General features: G+C 39.8%; 1 protein-coding gene across 2 annotated transcripts; it reads left to right on the forward strand.

The window, feature by feature from the left end:
• Positions 1-645: 645 nt before the first annotated feature.
• LOC113509721 (uncharacterized) lies at positions 646-8,084 on the forward strand. 2 transcript variants are annotated; one of them, XR_008253275.1, is made up of 6 exons: positions 646-1,085; positions 4,100-4,309; positions 5,321-5,521; positions 6,191-6,384; positions 6,591-6,733; positions 7,795-8,084. XR_008253275.1 is itself a non-coding variant. In XM_026893126.3 (5 exons), the coding sequence occupies exons 1-5, from the start codon at positions 1,011-1,013 to the stop codon at positions 6,643-6,645; spliced, it is 735 nt and encodes a 244-aa protein (XP_026748927.1). In that variant the 5' UTR covers positions 646-1,010; the 3' UTR covers positions 6,646-8,084. The 2 variants fall into 2 exon arrangements, 1 of the variants encoding a protein (XP_026748927.1); XM_026893126.3 differs by having other exon boundaries at positions 6,591-8,084.
• Positions 8,085-8,778: the final 694 nt, after the last annotated feature.

Below are 8,778 nucleotides of genomic sequence, written 5' to 3' on the forward strand. Positions count from 1 at the left end.
ATTCAATATCTCGATACGATCACGGGAAAGCCTCGGGACCGACATATAACCTGTCAAAATTTATTGTTATCGATTAATCCACTTTTGGAATTTTTTTTTTACAACACAGGGGGCAAACGAGCATTCGGCTCACCTGATGGTAAGTGACTACCGCCGCCCATGATCACCCACAACACCAGCGGCATTGCAGGTGTGCTGCCGGCCTTTTAAAAAGGAATATACTCTTTTCTTGAAGGTTATGTTATCGTATCGGTTCGGAAATACTGCTGCTGGAAGTTGATTCCAAAGAATGGTTGTGCGTGGAAGAAAGTGCCTTAAAAAACGCACGGTGGAAGACCGGCACTCGTCCAGATGATTGGGATGAAACTTTAGTTTGTGGCGGGTTGTACGGTGGTGAAAATCAGCAGCAGGTATCAGTCCGAACAATTCCTCAGAACACTCCCCATGATAAATTCGGTAGAAGATGCACAGAGATGCAACATCTCTGCGCAGTTTCAGTGGGTCAAGTATATTTTCCTGTTCCCGGTTTATTTCTAATTAAATAACTCTTTAAAATTTTGGCGAATTAGTATCATGAACCATTTGTAATCGTAGTTTGATTGGCTCGTATCTCTGATAGAGTTATCTAATCTTAACATTTTGGTCGCAGCAGGTGCCCGGGGTACATTGCAAGTGCGCGTGCGCATATCAGCACACTAAACGTTTACAATGTTTTATTTATTTTCTTTATATATTTTATTTTTGAGGAAAACAACAATATCATTATTAACTTCGTTTTGTAATTAAAGTTCGCTAATATAAAACATATGTACTTAAATAGTTTATGATTGGAGAGTGGAGTGTATACAGTGTGCTTTAAAATAGATGTGTCGTGGCGGGTGCATGTGTCTTGTTGAACTACACACGGAGTGCTGTATAGCTGAGTGGTAGTGCGTGTAATACCAGCTGTCTTAGTGGTAGCAGTAGGTGGTACCGCAACCAGCAGTCAGCAGTTGCAGTGGTGCGGCGTCATGTCTCGCGGCACGATGAGGACGAGCGCGCGGGTATCCAGCCACCTCTTGATCCATGTCAATCTTTTGCTTACGGTATGCTTATTCGCCTTTCCCTCCTTACTGATATCGCAAATGCGAAATTACGTTTGTTTGTTTGTTATCACCTCTATCTTTGTATATCTCTTCGCGCCTTAAAGGCTCGACCGATCGGTATATACATATAAATAATATTAAGGATGGAAGGAGGACAAAACAATGATACTTAATGTCATTTGAGTTCTACAAAGTTTGGGAAGATAGTGTTAAAAGTCGCTTACATGTTGAACCATTGTAACTACGTTACATAATACAAAGCTATTGAGTAAAATAGTATAAAAATATGCATAAACTTAATGGAGTGATAAAGGCATTTTTTGTGGTTAAAAACGTAATCGTAATCCTGCTTGTGCCGACGGTATCGCTGGCGGGGCGCCAGTGAAGAATAATAGGTGAGGATGAAAAGGCAGGCTAGTTAGCCCATTGTGATGAATTCACTTGGAATTAAACACCACTGTTTCCAGAAGAAACCGCGCGGAGGGTGAATTGATAGAGTATGTTGTTAGTTATGGGGCTATTCATCCCCGTCCTTCCCCCGGGTGAGTGATAAAGGTATTTGTCACCTGCTGTTGTTATGGTAGAAAAATGTAACACTACATAATAAAGGAATATTAGGAATATTACGAAAAAGCTGCTACTGTACTACTTGATGATATAATTCATGAGACAGCTCAGCACAGAGCAGCAACAGCAGGTGAGCTACGTGTGAACGATATCCATCTATGCCGGACCAGCCATATCACATTATCACTTCACGGTTATGATTATGACTAATATAGAATTGTGAGTCATAAAAACACACATATAATACACTACAGGCGGGGGGAAAAGGGATTGTTAGTAATGGAACTAAGAATCCCATTGCTAGCAATATATCCAACCAGGTCGACCTCCTCGCGGTTCCCTCTGGAAACTATCTTGATTAATTCCTGATGAATTTATCATGATGGGCTAACTGGCATGTTTTCGTCCTCCTCAATCTCCCTTCACTGGTGCTCCGTCAGCGTATCCCGTTAGCGCAGGCGGGGTTACCACTCCATTTTCATCCAATAAAAAAAAATACACTACAGGCTCGCCGACTTCTAGAAAATATCGTGAGTGCTCGTGCTCCTTTGATAACTAGGTACATATGGTAGATCTTTACTTCAGCTGAAAGACGTACACTGCTAGCTGGACAAGCAAGCTAGACTTAAACAGCTGATCATGAGGATGAGAAAGAATAAGATGTGGGTTATTTTAGTTTTATGACGTCTAGTGTCTGTCTGTTTACTGTATAGATAATCTATATATAGGATAATTTTATTGTTACCCTATTCCCTTTGGCCGCAACAGAATATCAGTGTTTGCTCTTTTGAGGGCGAAGCAATAAACTGAGTTATCACTATTTTGTATTGTTATGGCACACGCACAAAAGGTAAAAATTTACTTGACTTTATGTATTTATTTTAATTATTCTCTTACCTCGCTTTTTATGTATATCTGTATCTGTTATAATTAGTGTGCTGTAAGTAATGCAAATATCTATCTACCTAGTGTCGTAGGTGCTCCGCATCCATCCGCAACCTCTCGTGGTTGCCTGAGTTGCCTAGCCCCACGGAGCAGGCGCCTTTAATACACTACCTGTTTCCCACGGCTATCATCATCATCATTTCAGCCGTTAACTGTCCACTGTTGAACATATGCCTTCCTCAAAAGGGGAGCTTTGCCAGTAGTTGTCACGCTTGGCAGGCGTATTGGCAACCGCAGTTAGGCTTTTAGAGATGTTTTAAGAGGGACGCTGCTGCCCATCCCTATACCATTAAGTTCTTTTAGTCGCCTTCTATGACATCCACAGGAAAGGAAGGGGTGGCCTATTCTACGCCGGGACCACACGGCCTCGCTTCATGGCAATGCTCGTGTGAACTAAAATGAAAAGTATCCTATGTGTTGAGTTGGGATATAACCTAGTCGTGTACCAAATATCATTCAAATACTTTCAGTCTTTTGGACGTGGTAGCTGTTAGTTAATCTTTATAAACGTTTACATTTACAATATCTTTAGGATTTAATATATGATGAAACAGATTCAATTAGCATTTAAGAGTATTTTACAAGTGGAACTGTAGCAACTATTTTATTTTAAAATGACAAAAAAATCCAGGCGCATCCAGTTTTCTATTTAGCGTGTTCTATTTATTTCTATAATTTTCAGTTTCGCTTACATGTATAGATACATATATGTGTCTAACGTGAAAATTATTTATGAAACTGAAAGATTTTCTTTAAGGATCTCAAGAAATATTTTGACTCTCGTACATACTACGTAGCCACTTGTTCGATAGTACATAATCATTATCTCAGCCATTATCTGTCTACTGCTGGACATAATTAATAACAATTGCACCATCGGGCGCAAACCTACAGTGAAAATAAAGAAAAAATTAATTTATTAAAATCAGTCAATATCATAATCATATATAACATGATATGCCTTATGAAGGTATCTTCTAGAGTGTTGAGAATATTCTCTGGAGCACTTTCAAATCGGCATAGACGCAAAGTTTTTTTTAATGGATGATAATGGAATGGTTACCCCGCCTGCGCTATCGGTACACGCTGGTGGGACATCAATGAGGGATGGTTGGTGAGAATGGAAAGGCAGATCAGTTAGCCCATCGTGATGAATACACCTGGAATTCAGCACAATGGTATCTAAGGGGAACCACGTGGAGGTCGACCTGACAAAGTATATTGCTAGAAATAGGAATGGTAATCTGCATTACCATTCCCATTACTAGCATCTCTTTCCTTCACAAGACGCAAAGTTTTAATACATAGTTGCATGACTTATCATAAAGCGCAGTGTTTATGCAAGCACGCGCTTTAGGAGAAGTTTAGTACTCGTATAAAGGTAGGAACACGAGGGAGAGAAAGATCCGAGCAGACGACTGTTGCACAGCTTCTCTCTGTGGTAAAGTAATAAAAAGGAAAATCAGGAAGGTCATAGAGAGCGGGCGCGCGTGCGGTTACAGTTGTCGAGCGGCGCGGGGCTGGCGACGGCGGCGCGCCTCAAGTGGGACCCCAGCACGTACGTGGTGGTGCGCGAGCTGGTGCCCACCGAGTACCGGGTGTTCGCGGCGGTGCTGTGCGCCGCCTCCTTCGCGCTGATGCTGCTGGCGCATCTCGGCGGCGCCGCGCTACTCACGCGCCCTTCGCCCGCCCGCCGGACCATGCTCTACACGGTGAGCCCTTTATAAACATGAATAACACCACGGACGTCATGGTGTGACACTGTGATACCCACGGTAGCCCTCATGCGTTGCTATTACTACATTACTTACACTATGGTAGTATAATCCGTATTGAAAAAAAAAAATGTCATGCGGTACTGTTCTAGGGTGTATTTATGTATTTAAATCTAAATTATAACGTACCTATACGTACGTGGATGTGAATAAGGGCCTGTTTAGTGGTGTTATGCCTCCATATTTTGTAATTTCACTGCACGTATTCGATTCTACAAACATAAACACAGTCGGCTAAGCGTAGCTGCTGTACGGCGGAAACTCGATTAGAACAGAGACATGTGTAATGATACGCGCTCATAGCGATGTAATATCGCTAGGCGTGCAGATCATTCATTGATCGTACATGATTAAACTGCCTGCGTAGTTTGGCCACGCTGTATTTAGAACGATAAATCATACAGTTTATTACGTATATTGTAGTGAAACCGTATCTAAAGAAATAAGGTGTCGCGAAAATTTGAGATTCTGTAAATAAATGACGCCTTTTCAATTCGTAGGCGGTATTGAGCCCTTAGTTCTAACGCGAGACATTGCCTCCCTTTGCGTGTTTTAGCGTTGTATAACAGTTTGTGTTCTGAGGAAATATTTGAAATGATGCCCACGGCCATTTTAAATCATCGCTCGCTATCGCTATTCATCCTCACACGCTTGAACCTAAATGGTATAATAATATTGTAGAATGCAATAAATAAATTGAATTGAATTGGTCACGTACAGTGCGGATTTAAAGGAATTTTCTGCTGCGAACGTTTAGGCTGTAGAATGAGTTTCTTGCCTTAGTTTTTTATAGAAATCACAGTATGAGGTTTTTTAAAAAAGCCCACGTCACACCTAGTGTTGCACGCGTCCGACCATTTACTATCAGATGGGCTGTATGCTTGTTTGCCGCCTTTGTATAATGAGAAAAGCTGTAAACAAATGTTGGTAGCATATATTTGGCCGCAGTTCGCGGCGCTCATGTCGGTGCTGGTGATGTGCGAGCTGGTGTTCATGAGCTGGGCGCTGGGCCGGCTGCTCGCCTGGCTGCACTCGCCGGATGCCGCCGTTGTCTACGAGGCGCTCGACCTCCGCGACGAGATCCGCACCATTATGAGGTTCATCAACCGCCTGTATCCGCTCCCCGCCGAGATTAATGAACTCTTAGAGGTTAGTTTCACTACGCATTTCCCTCCAGCTAACAATGGAAACACCTTCCATGCTCCTGATGAGGGTTATTAAGGCAATGTCCACTTCATTCATAGTATGTATATAACTTAATTACATGCATTTGATTTAACAATAGTCTCCGATACTGTCAACGATGTAGCAGCAGAGTCTACTCCGCTCTCCTCTTCTGGCGCATATTCCGATGGTATAGTAAGTACTGCATCAGCGGAATATGTGTCGGAAGTTCAATTCTTAAGGACGGAGATTCTTCGTTCTGGATTCCAACAAATAACTTGCGGACAGGCAACGGATAGGCTGGCTTTGGCTTATTTGGGTAGACAGTGAAATTACTGGATATACATTATTCTGTACAAGTATGCAGGCGATGATGGCTTAGTATCAGGTGGGTCATTGGCTCATTTGCTAATTCAACAATTCAAGTTGCATGAGAATGGAATAACGATTTTAAAAAAGAAAAGAGAAAATTAATTTATTTAGTGACATTCATAGAAATTATAGCAACTGATAGTAAAAACAAATTCTAATCGTTAAAAAGGCTCTTACCATGTGACAGTCTTTACGGCTTTCCAACGTTGAACTTCTGTAGGAGATTATGCGGAGAGTGCTGTGCACAACAATGACATTTAATAACTTTTTATGATGAATTAGGAGGTGGAGCAGGACCTGCCACGCAACCTGTACGTGGCGGGGGCCGGAGTGGTGCTGGTGGCCCTCTCGCAGCCGCTGTCCATCGCGCTGGCGTGCGTGGCGGCGCGCGGCGCCACGGACGGTGCGCACGGCGACGCTGCCGGTGACCGGGGACTCAGTCGCTCGACCACCGACGACGGAGACATCTTCCATTCGTGAGTAGTTCTTTGCTCTTAGTACTTTAAACTGACTGTTCTTTCGTCCCTGGGTTACCGGGTAATTATTTTTTAACGAGTAGGTAACATTAAATTGTTTCAAAATTTAGAAATTGCAAATAGCCGCACCGTTATCACCACAGATTCACAAAAATAACTTAATAATCCTTTAAACATACAAATGTGCCATTATTTTAATTTCACAGAGACTCGAAGAAGCCGTTGATCAAATACCAGAATGGACGACTCGTGGCGCTGTGAACGCCTCCCACCATGGACTCTCCCAACGCACCCATTTTATTCAATCTGTGGAATTTGTAAACCAGGGAAAGAAAAGAGAAAAAATAATGTAAATATTTTTTTTCTGGAAAATCGGCAAAATATTAAAGCGTGTGAAATACATACACATCGCACAGAAATTAAACAACGCTTGGAAAATTTATATTAATATAATATATTTAGTATTGTATAAATTAATGATTTACAGAATGTAGTTAGCATACTCGTATTTCGCCGAAACGAAGTTGTGATTTGAGTCTCGGTTAGACCAATTTAGAATATAAACTTTCGATGGTGACGCATCTTGTTGCTCGGTTTGTCCCGACCTTTCTTATTCTCACAATGCTGGGTCAGCAATCATGCATGATCTATAAAAAAAAATCTAAGTCATAACAATTATATACGAAATAAATGGCAAATTGTCTTAATTTCATGACTAAATTAAAGTGTTGATATACCTCCCCATTACATTATATTTATTTATATTTTATAATAATTTGAATACAATTTCCATTATTTATATTATATTATTATTCATATTGTTAATATCTTTACTCATTTAATAATTTAATTATATTTTAATGTTTGTCAAACACAAGGCACGCTGTGGTTGCCTATAAATGTAAGAACGGTGAGATCTGAGCTGCCAGTGTATTGTATTAAAACTTAGCTTTATTGTAGCTGTATCTTATGTTGGTAATCCTGTAAATAAATAAATAAATTAATAAATTTATAATTTCTATTATTGGTTATTGTTACTAAGAGTATAGGCGTGTATAGCAACAGATGGATTACTGTTAATATAATGTTAATGAGAGAAAATAATGAACTTGAAACGTGTTAGTAGTTAAAACACTGTATATTATGTAGCTATCTACTACGGCAATAACCTCTGTTCAAATGTATATTTTTAATGTAGTCTAGTGTGTTGTGAATGTAGTGTACGAAATATTTTAAATTGCAATATGAATTGGCAATAAAAGATGAAGGGAAATAAGGAACATAGTGTTGCAGGCGTCCGTAGCCTACAGTGACCGTTTACCATCAGATCGGCTGTATGCTCGTTTGCCACCTCCGTGGTATTATAGAAAAAAACATGGAGGGAGTGAAACAGTTGTATTTTTCTTGCAGGCTTTGGGTGGTGGTATTATGGTTCTATCACGTGACGCCACTTGCAGTGGATACTGTAGTACACTGCGCGTATTACTGTAGGAATCTAAAATATGTAAACTAAATTGCATAAATATTATTTACAATTAAATGTGTATTTTTTATGTAATTTATTTATTTATTTGTAAAAGGAAAACCAAAACTTATTAACATAAAAAATAACTACACGATAACAACAATTATAAATATTAATTAATGATATTATTGATTTTTTTGTAATATTTTAATATAAATTTTCTTTTAACATCTTGTACGTGTTTTTTTTTTGTGTATGATAATGGTAGAATAGCTCCGCCTGCGCTGTCAGTATACGCTGGTGGGGTTCCAGTCAAGGGTGATAAGGTTAGCATATCATGATCAATTTTACAAGAATTTACCATGATAGTTTTCAGGGAGAACCGCATGAAGATCTACCTATTAAGATTTTTTTGCTACTTAGAATGGCAAACAAGCTGATGGTCCACTTGATGGAAAGTTGTAACCGTCTATAGACATGAGCAGTGCCATAGGCATAACAGAGTATACTGTTTCGTCCATGATATCCCCCATGCGTTGCCTTTCCTGAGGACTCAGGTGTTATTCCTCTGTACCCTGTAAATTCATTACCATATACCATTCTTTAAACCGAAACACAGTCATGCAAACACAATAGCTTCACGGTAGAAACATGAATAGGACAGAGGTGCCTAAGCAAACGACATATTGCAAGCAACGGCCCCATTACTAACAATCCCTTTCCCTCTGTAATACATGTAGTATTTACTTTACAAGTTTCCAAATAATCTATTTATAATGATATTTATTAATATATATATATATATATATATATATATATATATATATGATGCTAATATCAGCTATATTCATCATCATCACATCAGCTTTTAACTGTTCACTGCTGAGCATGAGCCTCCAACATAAGGGAGGGTTTGCCAGTAGTTGCTA

This window comes from Galleria mellonella, unplaced genomic scaffold (genome assembly GCF_026898425.1).
Source record: "Galleria mellonella isolate WM207_F2 unplaced genomic scaffold, CSIRO_AGI_GalMel_v1 utg54, whole genome shotgun sequence".
Taxonomy (NCBI): Eukaryota; Metazoa; Arthropoda; class Insecta; order Lepidoptera; family Pyralidae; genus Galleria; species Galleria mellonella.

Excerpts from the sequence above, each read along its gene's own strand:
- LOC113509721 (XM_026893126.3), top strand. The coding sequence starts at position 1,011 with ATGTCTCGCGGCACGATGAGGACGAGCGCGCGGGTATCCAGCCACCTC. Across the intron at positions 4,310-5,320 it reads GCCGGACCATGCTCTACACG|TTCGCGGCGCTCATGTCGGT; the intron begins GTGAGCCCTTTA and ends ATTTGGCCGCAG. Across the intron at positions 6,385-6,590 it reads GACGGAGACATCTTCCATTC|AGACTCGAAGAAGCCGTTGA; the intron begins GTGAGTAGTTCT and ends TTAATTTCACAG.